This window comes from Cucurbita pepo, chromosome LG03 (assembly GCF_002806865.2).
Source record: "Cucurbita pepo subsp. pepo cultivar mu-cu-16 chromosome LG03, ASM280686v2, whole genome shotgun sequence".
Lineage (NCBI taxonomy): Eukaryota > Viridiplantae > Streptophyta > Magnoliopsida > Cucurbitales > Cucurbitaceae > Cucurbita > Cucurbita pepo.
This window is the reverse complement of record NC_036640.1, coordinates 8,420,175-8,440,642: the sequence shown is the minus strand read 5'-3', so window position 1 is coordinate 8,440,642 and position 20,468 is coordinate 8,420,175. Positions and strand designations below refer to the sequence as shown.

The following is a 20,468-nucleotide window of genomic DNA, read 5'->3' as shown; positions in this document are numbered from 1 at the left end:
AGGTGTCATATCTGTTTTGCTATTAGTTCGGTATACCACGTATTACGTGGCAATGAATTAGAAGACAAGTGCCTCCGTATACGGACACGTGTCATTCCATCTAAATTTAAAAAAAAAAATCAATTGAATTAAAATTAAGATAACTAACAATTACAAATTAAAATTAAAAATTAAAAATGTACTTTTATTAAAATTAACTAAAAATAAATATAGATAAAATTATTATTAGTTAATTTTAATAAAAGTTTACAACCCAACCTGTCGAGATGTATTTTTTTTAATATAATTATTTTTTAAAATCTTACTTACCCAGATTACCCAGAATACATGTTACATAAATAACTAAAAAATCTCATTAAGCTCAAATATCAACACATTTAATTAACATAACTTACAAACGTCTAATATTTTTAATATTACAGTAATCGAGTAGAGTATGGTTGGATTATAACCCGGGAGTTTAGGTTGACCTGACAAAAAAAATATTAATCCTTAAATCGACCTTAATTTTCGATTTTTCCAAAATTCAACACAAACCACCAAAACATATATATATTTATTGAATTGAATGGTTCGAATTAATCGATTCATCGAGTCATATGAACACTCATAAACTTTTAACATTTCTCGGACATACATGAAATTAGGGGTGAAAATAACGTTTTTAAATTTAATTTAAAAATAAAGACACCCTAAATTCCCCCATTAAAGAGATTTAGTCAAATCTCAATTACACCTCTTTTTCTAAACTTTCTCTATCAGTTTGAAGTTTAAGACGCCCTCTCCCCTTCGCAATTTCATTGTTTTCCACGCTGGACATCATTTTTCGTAAATAAAGAATAATAACCAATCAGGTACATTAATTGTATTTATAATGTTTTAATTTCATAATTCTCTATCAATTTTAAATTTTATTTCTCCATTAAACATAAATATCTTTTTCATATTTATTCACAAACTTTTTAAATATAATTATAGGAGATCTCACGCCTTTAAAACATAATTATTATAGCCACTCTAATATTAAAAATATTAATAGTTTACTTATTTATTTATTTACTTCCAAATATTTTCAAATGGGTATTTTTTTTATAATTTAATCTAAAATAAAATTAAAATTTTAGAAAAATAAAATTTCAAATATTTTGAAATTTTTGTCATTGCTGTTTGCCGACCAAATTGTCAGACGACTCGAGAAAATAGTACGCGGAGCGCCACGAAATTAATTCCATTATTTAATTATTTTATTGAAATTGTGTAAGTGGGCCCGACAAACCCGACCCGACCCGAGTACCATTTTTTTTTTAATTTATATTTTTATGCCCTTATAACCCACCAAAATCCCTCCACCACAACACATCCTCAATCTCCCCCCAACCAATGGCACAAACCGACGACTCCACCGTCGCCGGAGCACCCTCCACCGGCAGCCCCACTTCCATCTCCAACAAAAAACACAATCTCTTCATTTTAGCCCTCTCAGCTGCGGTTCTCCTCGCCGGCGTCTCGTCGGACGACCACGTGACCGCCGTGAGAAGCACGTGCGCGGTTACTCTGTATCCCGAGCTATGCCAGTCGACAATATCCACCGCCGTGGAAACCAGCTCGAAGAAGGTGTCGAGTTCAAAAGACATAATCGAAGCGTCGGTAAACATCACGATTTCTGCAGTGAAACAAAACTATAAAAGCATCAAGAAATTGCTTGAAACGACGAAGCATCTGACAAAGCGAGAGAAAATTGCTCTCCATGACTGTCTGGAAACAGGGGAGGAGACGCTTAGAGAGCTGTACGAGGTAGTGGAAGATCTCAATGAGTATCCGAAAAAGAAATCTCTGCCACAATACGCCGATGACCTCAAAACCTTACTCAGTTCCGCCATTACTAATCAGGAGACATGCGTGGACGGATTTTCACACGACAGAGCCGACAAGAAGATACGAGAATCATTGCTAGCAGGACAAATTCATGTCGAGAAATTGTGCAGTGTTGCCTTAGCCTTGATTAAGAATCTCACCGACACCGACATTGCCAATCATTACAACATCCGAGGAAGGTCCATGGCCATGTCGGAATTTAATTGGCCGGATTGGATGTCGCCCGGTGACCGGAGGCTTTTGCAAGCGTCGTCTACGGCGACTCCGGATGTAGTAGTGGCAGCTGATGGAAGTGGCGATTTCCAGACGGTGTCGGCAGCTGTGGCGGCGGCGCCGAGTAGGAGTAGCCGGAGATATATAATAAGAATTAAAGCGGGGGTTTATAGGGAAAATGTGAATGTGCCGAGTAGTAAGACGAATATAATGTTCTGGGGAGATGGAAGAACCACCACCATAATCACCGGGAACAGGAATGTCGTCGACGGCAGCACCACCTTCAACTCCGCCACCGTTGGTATCACATCTTACTTTTCTAAATTCTCAATCTTTTATTATTTAATGCTGTCTTTATTTTTGGACCTATAAAATAGTTTTCAGAACATTTAAAAAAGAAAAAGAAAAAATATTAAAAATTATTTTATTTTTTATATAATTTATATGGTACGAAATTTAATTTGTGGATATATATATATATATATTTTTTGGTATGAAAAATCACCTAAATCTTATTTTTGTCCATAACTCGAAATTAATGTCAAGCTTTGACATTTACGCACAAAAATATATATATATATATATATATATATATATATATATATATTTGAAATTGGAAGTGAAACCTATGTGGCATAGGATCAGGCAAGTTGCTTCCATTGTTGCCTCACATATATATATATATATATATATTATAATTTATCCTACATTTTCCTCCGCAAATAAAAAAAATACAAAAGAAATTAATTATAAATTATAAATACGACATATTTTTTAAATCAACTAAATAGCAGATGGTAATTCTTATTTTCTAGATCTTAAGTTGGAGTCCACTCTGAAGACTCGAATTGAGTGGAGAATCTCTCTTTTAATGGGAATGGAGTAGATAATGGAAAGTGATTTGTTTCGGTAGGATAAATAGAAACTGAGATAGAGATTATATTTTCATCTTCTGTCCCATTCCCGAACATGCCCCACTATTCCCTATTTTTTTTTAGATATAAAATAAATAAATATATATATTCTATTACAAATTATAATAAATCTTTTATTATTATTATTATTATTTTGGTACTATTACATCTTCATTATTTTCTGCCAAATAAGTTATGATATTAGTTAGGCCAATTATATTTTATTTTAACTAATAAAGGTAAATTTTTGGTCAAAACAATGAATTTTGGAAAATTTTCTAAATATTATTATTTATATATTCTCGAATTTTTTAGATTTTGATTGTAATATTTAAGTTAAAATTATAATGAGTTTTTTTTTTAATAAAAATTATGTTGTAATATTAAATTTAATTTTTTAAAAAAAATAGGTTGATAAAACATTATATTATATTATTTATTTGTGAACCTTATATTAATTTTTTTTTTTTGCATCTAATTTGTTAGATATCTTTAACTAATTCTAAATTTTTTTTATATCTGTAAATTTTAATAAATTTGAAATATCAACCACTCTATAATTTTAAAAATTAATTAAAATAAAGAGTAAAGAGTAAATTAGAAATTAACAACATCTCCAAAAGTTAATTTCCGATGATTTGGTTGTTTCTCTGTTGCAGCGGCGGTGGGAGGAAGGTTCTTGGCGAGAGATATTACGTTCCAGAACACCGCCGGTCCATCGAAGCACCAAGCGGTGGCTCTCCGCGTCGGCTCCGACCTCTCAGCCTTTTACCGCTGCGACATGCTCGCTTATCAAGACACGCTTTACGTCCACTCCAACCGTCAATTCTACGTCAGCTGCATCATCGTCGGCACCGTTGACTTCATCTTCGGCAATGCGGCCGCCGTCATTCAAAACTCCGACATCCACGCCCGTCGCCCCAATCCCGGCCAAAAGAATATGGTCACTGCACAGGGAAGAACCGACCCAAATCAGAACACCGGGATCGTCATCCAGAAATGCCGAATCGGAACCACCTCCGATTTGCAGCCGGTGATCAGAAATTTCCCCACGTTTCTGGGGCGGCCGTGGCAGAGATACTCGAGGACGGTGGTTATGCAGACGAGCATTAGCAATGTGATTGATCCGGCGGGATGGCACATTTGGGATGGGAATTTTGCGCTTGATACTCTGTTTTATGCAGAGTATCAGAATAGTGGGGCCGGTGCTGATACCTCCAGAAGAGTGACGTGGAAGGGGTACAGGGTTATTAGCAGTGCGGCGGACGCTGAGAGCTTCACGGCTGGGAAGTTCATCAGCGGCGGCACGTGGCTGAGCTCCACCGGATTCCCATTTTCACTCGGTCTGTAGAATTAATAAGCTTCGGACTTTGTGTGTAATGACTAGTGGCTGTATTGTTGGTGTTCTGTTGCATCATCATTAATAAAATGTCAGTAATAGGATATAAATGGTTTCTTATTTGATTGCCGGCGGCACGAGGGCCTAGATGAGTGTCATGATGCGACGGTGCATCATCTAACACACTATATAGAGTGGGTATTGAAGAAGTCGAGACATAAGTAAGATAGAGACATCGAATAGACAAGAGTGACAAAGATAGGCTTGTTGAAGGGTCGAGTAGGTCCCTTACCTTAACCTCGAAAGTCGGGGTTTCAGAAGGAATTCAGACATGCGGTTCTGGAGCTAAGTCTGTCTGTATGAAATATGAATGCTCGCAAAATTTGGTGTCAATCGTACACCAGACGGATGCTCTATGTGATCTCCAAATCTTTCGAGAAATCAAGAAACTCAATATCAACAAATATAATACGTGGACAACATGCATGTCTATCATCATGGACAAGACATTTGGGAGGTTGTTGGCGGAAACGAAATTACGCCTTACGAGAAAGTTGCTAATGGCACCTTGAGCAAATGGAATCAAAGCAAGTAAAGTAATGATTGCCTTGAAGACTTGCCAAATAAGAGATGTTGGAGCACATTCGGGATGACAAAATATTGAAAGAAGCATGAGACACGTTCGTGATGCTTTTTTCAAAGAAGAACAATACGAGGTCGTAATTTCTAGAAAATAAGTTGTTAGCAATCTCAGAACTCGACATGACGATTGTTCAGTACTTCCACGTGATCAAGTTGATCTAACAGGAGATTACTGAACTAGATCTAAAGTCTACCAAAGGAAAAGGTTACCAAAGAACCACACAACCCTCGAGAGCTCATAAGAACCATAACAATATCATGATGAGATGAAAGAACTAGAAGAGGTTAAATAGTTTTTCGGCCTAGAAGTTGGTCACACAAATGAATAATTGTTTCTCTACCAATAAAAAGTACACGTGAAATATGCTTCAAAAGTTTGGCATGCTGGAGGACAAACAAGTCTCGACACCGGTGGACCCAATTGCCAAGATTTGAGCACATGAAAGCAAAGAGTGGAACCATGGAACAATATACCAACAACTAGTACGTACTCTTATCTACCTAACTTTAACTCGGTCTAACATTTTTTATGTAGTTGGAATCATGAGTCGGTACATGCAAAACCCAAATAGTCATCATTTAGATGCGTCTCAACGGATCTTGAGGTTTGTGAAAGGTACAATCGACTATGATCTTTAGTACAAAAGAAGCGAAGACAGCAAGTTAGTTGGATATTGCAATGCTGACTATGCAGAATACCACGATACCTGAAGTTTAACTACTGGGTATGTGTTTAACCTCGATTCGAGAACAGTTTTTTGGTCAATAATATCATTGTCGACTACAGTAACAAAATATAGAGTAGCGACTGGAGTAGCTCAAGAAAGTAAATGGTTGTATCAATCCGCTTTTCGAAAAATGTGCATCATATCAATTCAACGTACTTTTCATAGATCGAATGTAACGGCCAAGATCCACCGCTAGCAGATATTGTCCTCTTTGGACTTTTTCTTTCGGGCTTCCCCTCAAGATTTTAAAACGCGTCTGCTAGGAGAAGGTTTCCACACCCTTATAAATGGTGGTTTGTTCTCCTCCCTAACCAATGTGGGACATCACAATCCACCCCACTTCGGGGCCCAGCGTCTTCGCTGGCACTTTTTCCTTTCTTCAATCGATGTGGGACCACCCCCAAGTCCACCACCCCATTTGGGGCCCAGTGTCCTTACTAGCACACTGCCTCGTGTCTAACCCCCTTCGGGGAACAACGAGAAAGCTGACACATTGTGATGTCCCACAATAGTTAGGGAGGAAAACAAACCACCCTTTATAAGAGTGTGGAAACCTTCCCCTAACAGACGCGTTTTAAAGCCTGAAGGGAAAGTCCAAAGAGGACAATATCTACTAGTGGTGGAGCTGGGTCGTTACATCGAATCAACTCAATTCATACTCAAATTTCTTTTGATGGAATAAGTTTAAGAAAATCCATAGATTTCGAGTAGTCGTGTAGACACCATGACATAGGGAGGAAACATGAGATGGATATGAAGTAGGAGACAAAGGGCCCACAGAAACTATGAACACAAGCCAATTGAATAAGAAACTCAAAGAAACATCAATGAAGTCGGCTACGCGCACCTTTAGGCACCGCATTCAGCGCCTTCAAACAGGCATATGTCGCATTGAAATAAATAGAACAGACAGTAATAAGGTTTGAGAAACCAATGGTATTTAGCTCAAAAGAAGCGTTCAAATATGAATATAAAACAGGGAAATGTTTGGGAAGCAGCCGTATGTACGATTTATTTAAAGCAAAACGAGTATAAGATGGGTTACAACTAAGCATCTCACCGAATCAAATCTAATACGCGTAACTATTCACCAACTAATTTAATTCTATTCCTTCTCGTTTACACAAATGTTTCAAAATTGTTATTAGATCGAGAAGGATACAACAGTGACCTGCATAGTTCTATATATGCATATTCTAATATTTATTTAAAATTATAATTCAAGTTTTAAAATATATAAAAGATAAATTAATATTAAATTTTCTTTCGGGTGCTTTCAATTTTTTATGGTTAAATTAATAAAAATACTTATAAGCCATAAAAATATCTTTAGACAAAGTTTAAAAAAATATTTTTACGGTATTTTTTCAATATATGTTTCAAAAATATCTTATTTGAAAATGGTTTAAAAAATATTGTTTTAACTTTTAAATTACCAAGAGTTTAATTAATTCTTTTAATTTTTTTTTAAAATTTCAAACATATTTTTACTTTTAGTATCGAAATTATCAGTAACATATTTAAAAAATACCTATGAATTTTCATTAATATCATTAAATTTTTAATTTAAAAAATTAAAAAGCATGAAAAAAATAAAAAATAAAAAAATTCTTAAATGTAAATAAATAGTTTCCATCCATATATTAATTATAAAAAAATAAATATTTTTTTAATAAAATTTAAGGATGTTAATTTTATTTTTAGAATTCTATTTATTTATTTCTTTTAAAGTTTAATGATGTTATTAAAAATAAATAAATTTAAATGCTTTTTTAAACTAAATATAAAATTGAAAGATAATTTTATTAAATTAGCATTTTTTTTTAACTACCAAAAAAGAAAAAAAGAAAAAAAATGAAAAAAATGAAAAAAACAAGATCCATCCAAGAAGGAGAAGTCCACATCTGTGCTACTCGATTCTGTTCCTTTTTATAAAGGCAATTCCCTAAGCTACCTTCATTTCTCGATCGCTACGCATTTCCTTTTCAGTTTCCAAATTCCAAACCCTAAACCTCCTTCTCTCTTCCTCTCTTTTCCCTCCATTCCTCCATGGATTCCGTCAAGTCCTTCAAGGGCTACGGCAAGGTCGACGAGCTCGAACACCAAGCTTTCCGCCAGAAAACTCGCCGCCGACTCATTATACTACTTCTCTCTGTTGTTCTTCTTATTGCTTTGGTCATCGGCGCCGTCGTCGGAATCGTCATTCATAAACGGAACTCTTCGTCTTCTTCGACCACGAGTTCGACTCCTCCCACTGAGCTCCCTCCGGCTGCTTCACTCAAAACTCTCTGTAGCGTCACTCAGTATCCGAGTTCCTGTCAGTCCTCTCTCGAAAACTCCAACACCACCGATCCGATATTTCTCTTCAAGCTTTCTCTCCGAGTCGCCACCGATTCGATCTCAAAACTCTCTGATTATGCCTCTAACCTAAATTCCAGTACTAGTGATGTGAAGGTTAAAGCTGCGATTGGAATCTGCTCGTCTGTTTTTAAAGATGCCATTGACACACTAAACGACACCGTTTCATCCATGGAAGTGGATCGCCATGGCGAGAAGTTCTTGTCGCCGTCGAGGATTGAAGATCTGAAAACCTGGCTGAGCACCACAATCACAGACCAAGAAACCTGCCTCGATGCCATTCGAGATCTAAACCAGACTGCGGTTCTCGAAAATTTGCAAGCGGTAATGGCGAACTCGACCGAGTTCACTAGCAATAGTTTAGCGATTGTGACCAAAATCCTGGGGCTGTTGGCGGATTTCAACATCCCTATCCACCGGAAACTGATGGCGTTCCCGGAGTGGTTAAGCCCCGGCGATCGGAGGCTTTTGCAGGAGAACAATGTGACGGCGCATGCGACGGTGTCGAAGGATGGGACAGGGGATTTCACGACGATCAAAGAGGCCGTAGCAGCGGTGCCAAAGAAGAGTAAAGAAAGATTCATCATCTATGTAAAAGAAGGATTATACGAAGAGAATGTGATTCTGGATAAGAGCAAGTGGAATGTTATGATGTACGGAGATGGCAAAACCAGAACCATTGTTTCAGGCCGCCTTAACTTCATCGACGGCACTCCCACCTACGCCACCGCCACTTTTGGTAATCCATTGAATGATTTTCATTGTTCTGAATTGCTTCATTTAATCTATCAGCAATTTGATGTGTTCATAGACTTCAATTAATTTTAGTTTAAAATAGGAACCTAAAAGTTTTTTCCGATAATCAGCGTATTGATTGGGTACATAGGGCACTACCCTTGTCGTCAGAAACCCACATGGTCGAGTTGTCAGCCATGTGAGGGCAACTTTCCACCACTTTCCACCACTTTCCCTTTTGACCTGTCGTTTCTTCTTCCCTGTTCTGTGAATTGGCTGTTGTGTTTGATTAATTTTGTTTGGTTCTGCAGCTGTTCAAGGCAAAGGATTCATCGGGAAGGATATGGGGTTCATCAACACAGCCGGTCCGGCCAAACACCAGGCCGTTGCCTTCCGGTCAGGCTCCGACCTATCTGTGATGTACGGATGTTCATTTGATGGCTATCAAGACACTCTTTACGCCCATTCAAACCGTCAATTCTACAGGAACTGCGACATCACTGGCACCATCGACTTCATCTTCGGCAACGCCGCCGTGGTATTCCAAAACTGCAATATCCGGCCCAGGCAGCCACTTCCCAATCAGTTCAACACCATCACAGCCCAAGGCAAAAAGGACATCAACCAAAACTCCGGCATTTCCATTCAGAAATGCACTTTTTCGGCCTACAACGACAGTCTCACTGCCCCCACTTACTTGGGGCGGCCATGGAAGGAATTTTCCACCACCGTGATTATGCAGTCGGAGATTGGGGCCTTCCTGCAGCCCATCGGGTGGAAGGAATGGGTGAGCGGGCAGGACCCACCCAGCAGCATATTTTACGGGGAGTATCAGAATAGTGGGCCTGGATCCAACGTGGAGAAGAGGGTCAAATGGACCGGTTACAGGCCCAGTCTTACAGACGCCGAGGCCGCAAAGTTCACCGTCCGGACGTTCCTCAACGGCGAGGATTGGTTGCCGGCGACCAGTGTAAAATTTGATACATCCTTGTGATAAACACATAGAAGAAGACAACTCACACGTTGAGCAGTTTAAATTAATTTATAATTTTTTTTCCTCTTTTTCTGGTTGGGTTTTGAATAAAATTGTGTTTGGAGTGCAAGTTTTAAGAAGCTAAGAATGGATTATAGATTTTAAAATAATATTTAATCCATGATTATATTTAGATTAGATTAAATTTGTTGTACTAAGTACTTAATTTAATTATTTTAATATAGTTAGGTATAAAATAAAATATTTTTTCTTATTAAAATGGTGATGTTTTTATTTATTTATTTTAAATTGACCCACTTACGTAGGTGAAAAATGACTAATTTAAATAGATTTTAAAATAACAAAAAATAATCTATATTTGATTTTTGAGTGACTAATTTAAACATTAAATGCATTTTAAATACGAACTAATCTAAAATTAAATATAGTTTATTTTACTAATTTACCAAAAATATATATATAGAAATAATATTAAAAATACTAAGCGGGAAGCTCCTCTATTAGGGTCAAATATTTAGACCATCATGTGGCTAATTAAACGAAATTTGATGGACCTTAGTGGTTAATTACTTGAGACAATCAACGTGCAATCTTCCCACTAAAACTATTTTCACCAATCACTTCTCAAGGTGATTGTTAGTGGTTAGTTACCCAATTCGCACCGTGTGTAGCCCTTAACACATAAAAATCAATATATACTCTTACACCTTAAAATAATTATCAATGGTTGATTACTTGATTCACGTAGCATACACCGTGATCTTGATAATCATTATCTGTGATCACTATGCATAGAGACCGTTATTGGCTAGTTACCCTAATTGCTCCATTCACACAACATATAACCTTCACCTTGATAACCACTATCTGCAATCACTCTACAAACGATCATTAGTGGTTAGTTATCCGATTCACACAGTGTGTAACCCTTACGATAATCTCCTCAATCATCAAACATAACATGAATGCATAAGTCCCACAATACACAACAATATACAATAACAAACATATTCAACCATTTTAAAAAAATAAAACATTTAAATTTTAATAGAAAAGTCTGTTACCTTATCCGTGCTCTTACATATAAAGCACGTTCCAATTACACAAATCTCAATATTAATAACAAAAATGATAGAGTTAAATACTTACCTAATAATCTAATTATAACTGAAGGGTTTAGAGATTTACCAAAATTATCACTTATTTCATTATAAAAATTAAGTACTCGATCCCACTGAATAGTAAATTTTAATTCCCTTCCACATGTCATCGTTCATGCCTTTTTTTAAGGGTATTTTCGACTTTTCAATCTCACCAAAGAGTAATAAAATAACAAAAATACAGAGGGTTATAGGGAGTGAGTCTCATGATTAATTTAGTGGAAGATTATGGGTTAATAAGGGACGAATAGTATCTCAATTGGTATGAGTCATTTTGGGAAGCCCAAACCAAAGCCACAAGGGTCAACCGACCAACTCAAAAATAGGTGCTCTATTTTTAAAATTATTTTAAAGGTTAATAATATTTAACATTTACCAATATTAATACGTAATATAGATAAATATGATTTTTTTAAATAATTCAAAAAAAATCTTACGACCCATTATATTTTTCCAATACAATCTCACTTTTAATTTTGGAAATAATAATAATAATAACGATAATAATTAATAATTAATAATAATAATAATAATAATAATAATGTAGGGTTAGGAAAGTATCCAATTTCTGGGTGGCGTGGACAGAGGGTTGGGGAAAATTGAGGGAGCCGAGGATGAGAGAGATGTTCATAAATGAATTGTTAACTAATTTTCGCTGACAATTGTGTTGTTTATAACACACGGATTCAACCAAAGTCAAGTCTGTGTGCGCCAAATCCATCCGAATCAAATCGCAATAAGTATTCACCGTTCCTACAAATTTGCTTTTTCCTTCCCAGTTCTCAAGATTTCTGCTTCTCGCCCCCGATTTTATATATTTTCCTCAATCCAGCCATGAGGAAATACGCTCGCGTTTCCGCCACAATTGCCCATCTTCTTCGCAAGCGCTCCCTTCAATTTCCCCGCCTCTTGTCCTCTTCACCCATTCTCGATCACCCCTCTTCTTCTTCTTCTTCTTCTTCTTCTTCTTCATCCATGTCTTCCTCTTCCACTCATCCCGTTTCACTTGGCACCATTAACGAAAAGGTATTGTTCCTTGATTGGTTTTTATGTTTTCTGTTGATCCGTTTGATTGGTTTGGTTATTAACAAGTCAATGTTTAGAGTTTGTGGATGTTCTTTTGCTCATACTGTTCGGGTTCATCCCTGGAATCATGACTCTGCTTTGATTATATTAACATTTGAAAGCCCCTTTCTGTTTGAGGGGATTTCTATTTAGCTTTGAAAGGAGCCCTTTCAGATTCAGTCCGTAATGCTTGCTATATAATTGGTGTTGAATTTCTTTATTAATATAATCCCCCTTTTCTATGGATACTCCATTGAATTGTTATTGAGTTTCAATCTGTTTAGGTTATCTGTGGAAACGTTTGTCTTTTTCGTCTTTATACGTAGTGATCATTCAACATGTTCTTTTCCAGGTGCTTAAATGTGAGTATGCTGTCAGAGGTGAAATCGTTACCCTTGCCCAGGTAAGTTGACTGCCTTTTTGTGTAAGAGTACACGCTTAAGACAGATAGAAACCTAATGGGAGATTGAAAATTTTAAAAGCTAATTTTGTCTTTTGTTTTGATGTAAGAATAATCAATCTCCCTTTATGGTTGGTTAAGAACTTCGTTTCTTGAATTTCATTAGCAAGGTGTTGTATTTTTTTTCTTTATCTTATTGTTCTTTTTATGCATCTCTTCTCTAGAGATTACAAGAGGAGTTATTGGCTAAGCCTGGTTCACATCCTTTTGATGAGGTATGGAAAACGATATCAACTGTTAATCAGAATACGGATTTGTAGTCTTCTAGTTTGCTTTTTAGTTGGATGGCCTTTAGTCATTCTATGATGTTGTATACTCGGTTAGTAATTGATGAAGAATGTGAAAATATCTCCTTATACGTGTGTAACTGTGAGATCCCACATCGGTTGGAGAGGAGAACGAAACATTCCTTATAAGGGTGTGGAAACCTCTCCCTAGCATACGTGTTTTAAAAACCGTGAGACTGACTGCGATATGTAACGGACCAAAGTGAACCATATTTGTTAGTAGTGGGTTTGGTCTGTTATAGTACCCACTTTCTAATAGAAACTATGCAAATTTGATTTAAATAGGCAAGCGATACTTTCTTTTATTATGATGCATACAACCTCTAATTAATGAAATTTTATTGACTTTTGGTAATGGGTCTTTTGGCTGCTGCCATCTTATGGCACTGAACTATATGGTTATAACATCATTGAGTTAACGTTCTTCATCGATTTGTTGTCATTATTTCATATAGATACTCTACTGCAATATTGGAAATCCCCAGTCCCTTGGTCAGCAGCCAATTACTTTCTTCCGTGAGGTTTGTTAACTCTTTTTCACAGAATTTGGCATTTCTTATAATGGATGGAAAAATTACTATGTTTCCGAATCTCAGGTTCTTGCATTGTGCGATCATCCTGCTATTTTGGACAGAAGTGAAACACAGGGTTTGTTCAGGTATCATAACTTTTATATATATTTTTGTTTCTTCCTTGTAAGAACATGTCATTTGTATAATTAGTAGCCTTGCACAAAGCTTGAAGCTGACTTTTCTTCTCCCTAAACTGAATTTTCCAAACTTATTGCAGTACTGATGCCATCAAGAGAGCTTGGGAAATTCTAGATCAAATACCAGGAAGAGCAACTGGCGCATATAGTCACAGCCAGGTCATTGAGAATGTCCATAAGAGAAGATAATGAAGTTTATGCTAAAATATTGCAATGATGATGATTCTAAGTTTATTGGTTTCACTTTTGACATCAGGGTATCAAGGGTTTGCGTGATACAATTGCTGCTGGAATTGAAGCTCGTGATGGATATCCTGCCGATCCAAATGATATTTTCTTAACAGATGGTGCAAGCCCAGCGGTGACCTCCATTTTTCTATCTAGCACAAAGATAATATTTTTCCATATTAAGCTTATTAATTCGGTGTTCTTTCCCTGTCCAGGTTCATATAATGATGCAATTGCTTATAAGATCAGAAGGGGATGGAATTCTTTGTCCAATCCCTCAATACCCTTTGTACTCTGCTTCAATAGCTCTCAATGGTGGCACTCTGGTATTTGAGTCTTTTATTCAGAATTTCAAGCTAATAAAATTGGTGGTTGTTTTAATGTGCTAACTTCTAGCTGACCTAAAAAATTATGTTTTAGCTTCTAGAGCAATTGGCAGTCGTATATTTTCTTTAGCACGAGTTTGTTCAACTTGTCTTGAGCACTGTAGAATTTAGAGTTTTATCTGTATCAGTGTAATGTGATGGATCATCTGGTGTTATGCAGGTTCCATACTATCTTGACGAATCCGCAGGGTGGGGACTGGAAACTTCTGAGCTTAAGAAGCAACTGGAGGCAGCCAAGTCCAAGGGTATAAATGTTAGGGCACTGGTGGTAATAAATCCCGGGAATCCCACAGGACAGGTGCGTCTTGCTGCCACGCCGTATTTTCTGGTTAAAGAAATGTGTCCCTTGTTAAAAGTTTGATGTAAAACCCTGTAGGTTCTTGCTGAGGATAATCAGCGGCAGATTGTGGAATTCTGCAAACAAGAGGGTCTTGTTCTTCTTGCGGATGAGGTTGGTAGATCTGCAATTAGATGAATATAAGTGATGTTATGATACATTTTAAACCAACGAATGAAATAATTGATTCTCCTGAAGTTAATTTATGTATCTTTGTTACTTTCCCCAGGTATATCAGGAAAACATTTACGTTCCTGATAAGAAGTTCCACTCCTTTAAGAAGATTTCTCGGTCTATGGGGTATGGCAATGAGGATATCACATTGATATCATTTCAGTCTGTCTCTAAAGGTGACATTTCATTTTCTTTTCATCTGATTTACTGATGAAACATGGGTTAGGAGAAAATCTTATCGAATTGATCAATTTCAAATGTAAGGAGCAGTTGTATATTTATACATGATGTAGGTTACTATGGCGAGTGTGGAAAAAGAGGTGGTTACATGGAGGTTACTGGTTTCAGTCCTGAGATAAGGGAACAGATATACAAAGTGGCATCAGTGAATCTGTGTTCTAATATTTCTGGCCAGATTCTAGCAAGCCTTGTAATGAGTCCCCCAAAGGTTACTTTCTTCTCACTAAACTATGGGTCAATTGAATAATGTTTATTGATTTCTCCGCTTCAAGACACTGCATGCTATGGGTCAATTGTATATTTAGACACTGCATGCTCTTGCTGCTTCATATTAAGAAAGTTCTATATATGCAGGTTGGAGATGAATCTTTTGACTCATATAGTGCAGAGAAGGATGGAATCCTCTCTTCTCTGGCAAGGCGTGCAAAGGTTAGTAAATTAACATAGACGATTAATAAGAAGTTTTTTACTATTGTTTAGATTTACTCATGCAAAACCTGAGATGCTTTCATGGCCTAAACTGTTGGGGGTCTAAACGTGTGCTGGGCGTCATTCAGTAGTTAACTTATGTTTCAGATCCTCAGTGTTCTTTGGTTGCTGTTTAGGTTTGCTGACATTTCTTTTTGTTTTATAATTACTATATATATTCCCATTTAAACGGAATATGAGTTGCCGATCCACACTTGACAAAGTAGTTAAGGAGCATTTACAGAAAATGTTACAGCAGATTTGCTTCCTCTCCTGCTACCTCCCCTTATTTTACTTTCACTCCTACTGTAGGCACTGGAAGATGCCTTAAACAATTTAGAAGGTGTGGAGTGCAATAAAACAGAAGGAGCTATGTATCTCTTTCCTCGTATTTACCTGCCCGTGAAGGCAGTCAAAGCAGCTGAAGCTGCCAATACATCTCCTGATACATTCTATTGTCGTCGCCTCCTTAATGCTACTGGCATCGTCGTTGTTCCAGGTTCTGGTTTTGGTCAGGTTAGTTTCGTTTCTTCTAATCATGCTTGGGCCATGTGGCTGCGAACCTCGAAACACAAAAGAGGCCTTTGGTTCTTTCTTCTAGGGTCTAGCAAATGGTATTAAGACTGTCGTTTGTTTTCTTGAAGGTTCCCGGTACCTGGCATTTTAGATGCACCATACTACCACAGGAGGACAAGATTCCAGACATTGTTTCACGCTTGACTGAGTTCCATAAACAATTCATGGAAGAGTTTCGCGACTGAATCTCTGCTGCAGAACCAATAGTGATGTTGAACCCATTCCCTTAAATGATGAGCTCCGTGGTTAGCATGCTCACTTTTCCATTATGAATTTGACCTCCCACTTCCTAATTTAGGAATAGTGATAGACCGGTGTTTATTTTATTTACTTCCTCAAAACTATATTGAAGGGAATGAAGCCCAATCTAATATTTTGTTCAAAACTCAAAGAAAGTGACTTCCTCTTCTGATCTTGTTCTTCTTTCAAGGAACAACAATAATAAAATTGAAAAAGAGAAGAGTTGCTACAAGTAGTATTTGTTTTCATTATTCTATTTTAGTGAGTGTTATGGCTAGGAAAGCAACTGCAAGAAGTGATGTTGTGGCCAAAAGAATAAGATTGTCTCCAATTTAGCTTCTTGGCTTGTTCTGTGGCTTTCTGAATCTGCCCTGAGTGCTGTTGCCTGGCTGCTTCTCTCCATTCCTCAGCTTTTCTATGGACTATTGCCAATCTCTTCATCAGCTTCTCCTCTAAATTTGATCTCATCCTTTCTATTTTCACCTGCATTTTCATTTCATCTGTTCTTTACAGTAACCATTAAGGGTGGGGTATTTAAGATCATTAAAGACTAACAGGAACTTGAGCCCTGATTTTCAGGCATGCCAGAGACCAATTGACATAAACAAATTCTCCTTTTTCTTCGCTTTCGTTTTCCAAATGGAGATTGCTGTCATAAAGTTATTAGGAAGATGACTTGTAGCTTTCAATTCTTATTTTAATGGAAGCATATGCAGATATGAGGGTTACTGAAAATCAGGTGAGCACAGAAACAGAGGTGGGCTAGTCAAGAAGCCAGCAGAGAGAACCATGACTGGCTCAACAATGGCGGACGGCTCGAGGAAGGAAAACGACGAAACCCAGAACATAAAAAACCAGAAAACTTGAATAAAAATGAAGTTTTGGATAATGGGTCACCTCAAGTTCCTTTGATTGAGCTTCTGCTTTTGCATTTTGAAGGTTCACCCAAGCCTGTATCTTGGCTTCTTCTCTCTGATATCTGGAAAAAAGTTGTAGGAATCAAACTCTGTCTTGGCCAAAGGTGAAATTCATAAGAAGTAAAAGATAAATGCTTACCTATTACAGCATTTAGTCTTCTTCTCTTCTTCCCAAGCTGCAGCTCTTGAATCTGGTATACTTTTCCGTCCTTCATTGCCAGTTTCAGAGTGTCTCAAGCTTTTGGAAATTTCTTCCTCTTCCTCTTCTCTTGAGCTCCAATGTGATGCAATGGAATCATATTGAGATGGAAGCTGTAGCTTAGCCAAATGGCATTCCTGCAATTGGGAAATGTTGATGATGGCGCTGTCGCCGCCCTTGGTGTCCAGACCGAGCAGCCCGGATCTGCTAGATGGCGTGTTGTAGCGAGCTGGGGAAGTGCTTTTAAATGGCGTTGGACACCTTGAGGTGGTGGAACTGCCGAGAGGAGTCATCTCTGTTCCAATGTCTCTGTGCTGAACCTCAATAATGGCGCCTGCAACTTTCATCTTGTCAATGGGGGAGCTCTTGAACACAAAGCCTTGGTTCGTGGACAAAGTTGCCTCTAAATTGTCCATAAACTTATCTGTAGTTTTTAAACAAGCTACAGGAACACGTTGAAAAAGTAGCAATAATTTAGGGGCTCTGAGTAAAGCTGAAAAGTTTTAAGTAGAACAGGAAAGTTGTTACCTTTTATGTGTAGATCAGAAACTCCATTAACAGTTCTTGAAGCTGCTGCTTTGGAGATCCTTTCCTCTGTAACTCGAGACTTCTCAGCAAAGACCTCACATTGCTTTAACATCCTTGTGGGCTCGGATGGCTTCAATGTGTGGGCAGGGGAGTCATTGCAAGGGCTACAAACGAGCCATTTCTCTGCTTCATCCCATTTTGAAGGGACATTGTTTCTTAAAAGGTTTCCAACACTGAACCCAAAAACAGGTCTTCCAGGAGTTGAAGGAGACTCCATAACTCGTCTTTGAGTCACTGAGTTAAGACCCTCTGTCCTCCTCTGAGTTGAAACAGAGCAGCTGACATTGTTCGCCATTGGTAAGGACTTGACAAACTCTGAAGTTTCTTTAAGGTTGAGCTTGCAAAGTGGGTCATGGAAGGTGTCTACAAAAGGGTCGCCCTTGGTTTTACCATAGAAGCTTCTCCTGCCCTCCAATGGCGGTTCCTGAATCAGAAAAACAAACACACAAGCCATAATCAAGAAGCTTTAGAAGAAGATAACCACTAAAAGCCTCAAAACAACATTTACCCCATCATTTGATTCAAACATGGGAGTGGGAAGATCCATTGCTTTCAAGCTTGTTGAAGATGATCAAAAGGGTTCACTCCTTTTTCTTCTCTATCTCTATCTCTATCTCTATCTCTATCTTCATGATTTAGATATAAAGCAGTGTGGCAGAGTCCTCACTGTCCCAACCCAAATGCAGCTACTAACATGGGATAGCCTGCAAAAGCCAAGCTTAGCCAAGCCATGCTTATCTCTATACATATACCTATATATATATATATATATATATATATGTATGCATATATTCAAAGGCTAAGATGTAGGGCGAGAATGAAGCCCGCCTGAGATGAAGAAGGGGACGAAACAGTACTGTCTCTCAAAAGGAGAAGGGCAGGGGAAAGGCTATCTCGTGAATCATAAATTTTGAAACTTGAAGAAAAGGTAATATCAATGGCTTCTTCTTATCTCTCTCTCTGATATTTTGTATTCTTTTTAGGAAGCTTCTTATGAGTTATAGATGGGATTTGTTTAAGCTTTTTTTAAGGGAAGGGTATGTCTGGTTTGTAGGCAAAAGCTGGTTTTGCTCTGTTTTTCTTTGCACAATAGTCTTTAAGCTTAGCCCTTTGCTTTTGTGTTTTTTTTCTTCTCTCTGTTCCCAAAGATGCTTAGCTCCACCCGACAAGATTTGTTCTCATAAAAATTATTTTGACACACACAATTTCATTCTTAGACCATTCTTCTCATTAACCTAACAAAATAATCCTCTGGGGCCGAATCGAATCGAATCGAGCCAATCAACTCAACCCAATACTCAGTTTAGAGACGTTGTTTCATTCATGACGTACGTAATTTGAATAGATATCAAATAGAGTGAATCAGACCAAGTTTTATTTATCGTTCTCTGTCTCTCTTAAAATTATAAGTATATTTTTTATTTTATTAAAAGTCGTATTCTTGAATCAACCCTATCTAATACACGAATCAATCGGATATTTAAAGACACAAAAACCTTAGTCAAAACAATATGTTTCTAATCATTTTTTTTTTTAACAATTGTATAGGAGAGATCAAATCGTCAACCATTAAGATTCAATTGATATTTGTACTAAGCTACGACTCTAATTATTGACGATTGGCCGATAATTATTGCTATGATATATTCTCACTTTATAGGGTTACATAAAAAGGAATAGTGACAGCGCATTATTGCATATAGGGTGAGGGGATGGCTTTATTATTTCCTTACTCAAAATAAGCTTCTATTACTTATTAAATATAAAATAAAGCATTTCAAGTGAAATATATATATATATATATATATATATATATATATTTAATGAACACTCTTAACAAAATTTATTTAATTAATTAAGATTTTTTTATTTATTAATTTTTATATTTTTTACTACCTTTATAATTTGAAACCAATTTTGATTCTCAATAAACTGAAATGTATTTTTAATTAATTAAGAGCCCTTTTAAATTTTACCATCAATTTAACTTTTAAGAAATAGACACATTTATTCGTTCAAATTTTATAAAATCCTTAAACGTTTTAAATATATATATACATATATGCAGGAGGGTTATTTTCGAAATTTAACATAACTTAATTAAAAAAGAAAAAGAAAAAAGGTAGCAACTTTGTCAGTGAGTCTTCCAATCGAACTTTAGAGGCCAATTCCTCGTGTTTTAACCAAATTCTTGCTGTCAAATGAAGTTGAAGGTGGAAGGAGTTCTTTGCTGTAATGGTCCAAAACTGAGGAAAAATTGATCTAATAGTGCAATACGTACACTATGTGTGTACGATTAGGGTCTCCTAACTCTTTCTTAATCGTGACCACATAGAGTCCGCTGATACAAGGGTTGATTCCTTTTTATGTCACATTTGCATTATGAAATTATTATGGCTATGTCAACTACCCTAATAGATTATCTATGTGAGGGATAGACATTATGACAGACTAAAGATAGAATTATGACAAGATTATCCATTTTCCTAGGAACATCTCACCAAGGTAACCGGGCTATAAGAGATTAGTAAGTTAGTAGGAGCCTTGTTAAGGCTAAATTTTGAAAGGCTAGGAGTTTCATATTAGTATAACTTATTTGTCCGTGCAAGCTTATGACATAGATTTATAACACTAGA

The 20,468-nt window shown here is 36.8% G+C and overlaps 4 protein-coding genes across 5 annotated transcripts; 3 read left to right on the top strand and 1 right to left on the bottom strand.

Moving 5' to 3' along the window:
• The first annotated feature begins 1,341 nt into the window (after positions 1-1,341).
• On the top strand, positions 1,342-4,456 carry LOC111790044 (pectinesterase-like). Its single transcript, XM_023670821.1, has 2 exons — positions 1,342-2,389; positions 3,662-4,456. The coding sequence occupies exons 1-2, from the start codon at positions 1,381-1,383 to the stop codon at positions 4,351-4,353; spliced, it is 1,701 nt and encodes a 566-aa protein (XP_023526589.1). The 5' UTR covers positions 1,342-1,380; the 3' UTR covers positions 4,354-4,456.
• Positions 4,457-7,608: 3,152 nt separating this feature from the next.
• On the top strand, positions 7,609-9,917 carry LOC111791300 (pectinesterase 3-like). The gene is made up of 2 exons (XM_023672588.1): positions 7,609-8,808; positions 9,116-9,917. The coding sequence occupies exons 1-2, from the start codon at positions 7,761-7,763 to the stop codon at positions 9,796-9,798; spliced, it is 1,731 nt and encodes a 576-aa protein (XP_023528356.1). The 5' UTR covers positions 7,609-7,760; the 3' UTR covers positions 9,799-9,917.
• A 1,606-nt stretch (positions 9,918-11,523) lies between these two features.
• Positions 11,524-16,297, top strand: LOC111790958 (alanine aminotransferase 2-like). Its single transcript, XM_023672101.1, has 15 exons — positions 11,524-11,984; positions 12,376-12,426; positions 12,648-12,698; positions 13,226-13,291; positions 13,367-13,428; positions 13,560-13,638; positions 13,736-13,840; positions 13,923-14,033; positions 14,254-14,391; positions 14,470-14,544; positions 14,660-14,780; positions 14,898-15,052; positions 15,199-15,273; positions 15,625-15,828; positions 15,957-16,297. Exons 1-15 carry the CDS (start codon positions 11,793-11,795, stop codon positions 16,071-16,073), a joined length of 1,602 nt encoding a protein of 533 aa, XP_023527869.1. The 5' UTR covers positions 11,524-11,792; the 3' UTR covers positions 16,074-16,297.
• LOC111790959 lies at positions 16,135-19,067 on the bottom strand. Of its 2 annotated transcripts, none has more exons than XM_023672103.1 (5): positions 18,341-19,067; positions 17,773-18,256; positions 17,185-17,668; positions 17,026-17,107; positions 16,135-16,611 (listed from the first exon to the last, which is right to left on the bottom strand). In XM_023672103.1, exons 1-5 carry the CDS (start codon positions 18,377-18,379, stop codon positions 16,387-16,389), a joined length of 1,314 nt encoding a protein of 437 aa, XP_023527871.1. In that variant the 5' UTR covers positions 18,380-19,067; the 3' UTR covers positions 16,135-16,386. The 2 variants fall into 2 exon arrangements, with proteins under 2 accessions (XP_023527871.1, XP_023527870.1); XM_023672102.1 differs by having other exon boundaries at positions 17,185-17,686; positions 18,341-19,065.
• Between the last annotated feature and the right edge of the window lie 1,401 nt (positions 19,068-20,468).